Here is a 3,620-nt window from a genome sequence, read left to right on the forward strand (position 1 = left end):
GGATGGATGGATGGATGGATGGATGGATGGATGGATGGATGGATGGATAGATGGATGGATGGAATCCATGGATGGATGGATGGATGGATGCTGTGCTCCCACCTCTCCCACCACCCTGGATGATCTCTGGGAAGCGCTGGGTGAGGTTTACTTCCTGTTCCAGCTTGGACAGTGAGGGAAACATGACAAGGAGAGGATCTGGGCAAGGGCTTTTCTTTTCCTCTCCAGTGTGTTGGGACACCAGGAAAGGGGGGCTGCCCATGGAAATGACGCCTGTGGAGTTCAGCCACAGGGACCCCGTGTACGGAGCGTACTGGCTGACCTCCCGAACGGGCACCGAGTGCTTCTCGGGCTCCACCGACGGGCAGGTGAGGGGCTGCAGCAGGGCCAGGGGCTCCTCAGGGCTCCTGAAAGAGCTTCCTGTGCCTGCTCTGCCCCTCAGCAGCACAAGATCCGGCTCTCCCAGGCTGGCACGGGGCAGCTGCAGGACTGCCAGCACCTCTGACCGTGCTGGGAGCAGCCCCAGAGCCCCTGCCACGCCTTGTCCCCACAGGTGCTGTGGTGGGACATCCGCAAGATGTCGCAGCCCAGCGAGAGACTGGTCTTGGACATCAGCCGGCAGGATCAGCTGAAGGACGCTCTGGGTGCCATCTCCCTGGACTTTGCACCCGTCCTGGTCAGTGTCCCTGTGCCCACCACCCACAGACCGACCTGGGCAGGAGGGGAAGCCCAGCCCAGGGGTTTCAGTCCCTAAATGCCCCCATGGTGGTGGGTCCCAGGGTTCTGGCTGCAGCAGGGTCCCCTGCTGCCCCCCACACCGTGGGGTCTCCATCCTGCTGACAGCTGCACCCTCCTGCTCCCACCCCCAGCCCACCAAGTTCCTGGTGGGCACAGAGCAGGGCATCATCATCTCCTGCAATCGTGATGCCAAGACACCGCCCGAGAAAATCGCCAACATCTTCAGAAGCCACATCGGGGCAGTCTACAGGGTGACCAGGAACCCCTTCTTCCCCAAAGTCTTCCTGTCAGTCGGCGACTGGACTGCTCGGATCTGGACAGAGGAGCTCATGGATTCATCCGCAATTATGGAGACCAAGTAGGTATCCTTTAGAGAAGTACTAGAGGGCCTTTAGTCGGCCAGAAATCATCCCCAGGGCGGGTGGCAGTGGGGTCTGGTCAGCTCTGGGCTGTGACCGAGGCAGGGCAGTGCCAGCGTGGCTGAGGGCTGGCTCTGCTGCAAGGTACCACAGCTCCTACCCGCTGAACACGTGCTGGAGCCCCGTGAAGCCGGCCGTGTTCTTCACCGCCAGGTCGGACGGCGTCCTGGACGTCTGGGACTTCCTCTTCCACCAGAAGGAACCTTCCCTCAGCCTCAAGGTGGGTCCCCAGCACCTCTGGGAGCCTCACATCACCCCAGGGCCGAGTGTCACCCCCCACCTGTCCCCAGGTGTCCAACGATCCCCTGCTCAGCCTGTGCTCGCAGGACAACGGGCGCATCGTCGGCTGTGGCACCAGGATGGGCAATGTCTCCCTCCTGGAGATCTCCCCGGGGCTCTGCACCCTCCGGAAGAACGAGAAGACCCTGACCTCCACCGTATGTGCCCCCTGAGTGTGCCCACACTCTGCCTGCAGCCCTGTGCTGTCCCCAGCCACGTCAGTGTCCTCTGTGCCCCCACATGTGCCCCCAGATGTTCGAGCGGGAGGCGAGGCGGGAGAAGGTGCTGCAGGACAAGTACAAGGAGCAGCTGCTGCGGGAGCAGGAGCGCCTGCGGGCGCAGCCCGAGGAGCAGGAGGATCCAGTGCAGACATTCAAGCAGGCCCAAGAAGATTTCCTCTCCAGCATCAAGGCAGAGCGGCGCAGGAGGGGCCTGGAAGTGCCCGGAGAGGTAACGGGGATGGGACAGCCTGGCCACCACGGCAGGGACCCCAGCAAGGGCAGGGCACAGGGTGAACCTGCGTCTTTCAGGATGAAGAGGGGGAGGCAGCTGCACAGGAGCAAAGCTAGCAGAAGGAGTAGGAGGACGCCAAGGTCGGTGTGCTCCAGCTGCACCTTCCTGTCCCCTCCATGCCAGAGCTGCTGCAGGGGCAAAGCCACTGTCCCCAGGCCAGGCAGCTCTCCTGGGCTCTCTGCCTTCCTGGGCTCTCTGCCCTCCTGGCGTGGCAAGTGGGTGACCCTGCACAGCCCCCTGACCCCTCAGCTGCTCCCTGGCCTTTGCATCCTTATTTCCTTTGGTGTGAATAAACCTGTGCTTTCCATGTCACATTTCCTCTTTTGTCACAGCAGGGTCGAGCAGAGGGTGGGAAAGTCACGTCCTCCTGCTCCTCCTGTCCTTTCTTCAACCCAGGACGCTCAAAGCCAGTGGCTGAGCACAGCCAAGCACCCACGGCAGCACAGGGTGTCCCTCAGTGTCCCCAGGCCGTGGAGCAGGGCACAGCAGGGTGGCTGGTGGCAGCAGGGGGCCCCAGTCCCCTCTGGGCTCTGTGTCCCCACAGGAGCAGCCCCGGGCTGGGTTATCAGTGCTGGGTAAACACAGCCCTGCTGGTAGAACTGGCAGCCACCCCGACTCCTCACCCTCCTTAATTAATCATTAACGAGCTGCCAGCGATGGGGACATCACACGGGTGGCTCTCTGTGGGCTGAGGGGGAGTCCCCCGGCAGGACCCTTCCCCAGGCTCTGCTCAGGGGCTGAACCCACCCGTGGGTGAGCGATGCCAGGACAGGGTTCAGAGGCCATCACCCCCCCAAACCCACGCCAAGCAGGGACCCACATCCCCACAGGGAAATGCATCCATGCCTGGATGGGTGCTCTCCTTCCCAGGAGTTCCATTAGAAGGAGCTGGGCTGGGGAGCAGCGTCACCCCAAAGATGCCCCACACGTCCCACACTCATTTTCTGCTTTATTAGGAAAGGGGTGGGGGTACCTGGGCAAGGATGGGGCAGCTGCCACCACCAGTGGGGGAGGCTGATGGGCCCCCCACCCCCGGACTGGGCAGCTCTGTTGGCTCCTGAGCTGGACCCAGCTCCCCACACAGAGGGACCCCGGGGCTGCCTCACGGGAAGGATGGGCTGTCCCTGTCCCCATCCCCACACCCGAAATGTGCCCATGGACTGCACATTTCACCTCCTGCACCCCCTACATGGGTCTGGGGCACTCCCAGCATCCTCCATCCCCAGAGACAGCGATGGGGACGGGACATGGCAGGGGAACACTCAGGGAGGGGTGGGCAGTGCAGAGCTCAGTCCTGGAGCCCCCCAACGAGGGGACCCCCATCTACCTACAGGACCAAGCGTTCCCCCCACAGTGCTGGGGCCAGCACGGCAGCACCCGGCTACACCTCGTTACTTCTTCACCTTGATGAGGGAGTGGTAGACGGGCTTGATGATGATGTGCAGGTGCAGGGAGTTGTCGATGAGGTACTCGGAGGTGCGTTTCTGCAGGTCGGCGTGCACCAGGAAATCAGCGGCCTCGTCCGAGCTCTGGTGGAAGCTGTAGGCGTGTTTGACCAGCACGCGGCCCTGCTGCCTCACGCCCACCAGCACGGTCTTCTGGAAGCTGACACCGGCAAAATCGGGGCTGCTCATGGCCGGGGTGATGACGAGGCGAGGGCGCCCGTCCTCG

At 62.9% G+C, this 3,620-nt stretch overlaps 2 protein-coding genes across 2 annotated transcripts in view; one reads left to right on the forward strand and one right to left on the reverse strand.

The window, feature by feature from the left end:
* DNAI2 (dynein axonemal intermediate chain 2) overlaps positions 1 to 2,261 on the forward strand; it is a 6,133-nt gene extending 3,872 nt beyond the window's left edge. The window contains exons 6-12 of the mRNA XM_031064869.1: positions 229 to 368; positions 554 to 676; positions 870 to 1,096; positions 1,242 to 1,377; positions 1,448 to 1,594; positions 1,689 to 1,886; positions 1,967 to 2,261. Of these exons, the coding sequence (XP_030920729.1) occupies positions 229 to 368; positions 554 to 676; positions 870 to 1,096; positions 1,242 to 1,377; positions 1,448 to 1,594; positions 1,689 to 1,886; positions 1,967 to 2,005 (1,010 nt within the window). The 3' untranslated portion in view covers positions 2,006 to 2,261. The remainder of the gene's footprint in view (positions 1 to 228; positions 369 to 553; positions 677 to 869; positions 1,097 to 1,241; positions 1,378 to 1,447; positions 1,595 to 1,688; positions 1,887 to 1,966) is intronic.
* Positions 2,262 to 2,880: 619 nt separating this feature from the next.
* Positions 2,881 to 3,620, reverse strand: part of BTBD17 (BTB domain containing 17) — a 5,716-nt gene continuing 4,976 nt past the window's right edge. The window contains 1 exon segment of the mRNA XM_031064870.1: positions 2,881 to 3,616. Coding sequence (XP_030920730.1) covers positions 3,341 to 3,616 — 276 coding nt within the window. The 3' untranslated portion in view covers positions 2,881 to 3,340.

The sequence above is a fragment of the Geospiza fortis genome, unplaced genomic scaffold (genome assembly GCF_000277835.1).
Source record: "Geospiza fortis unplaced genomic scaffold, GeoFor_1.0 scaffold135, whole genome shotgun sequence".
NCBI lineage: Eukaryota > Metazoa > Chordata > Aves > Passeriformes > Thraupidae > Geospiza > Geospiza fortis.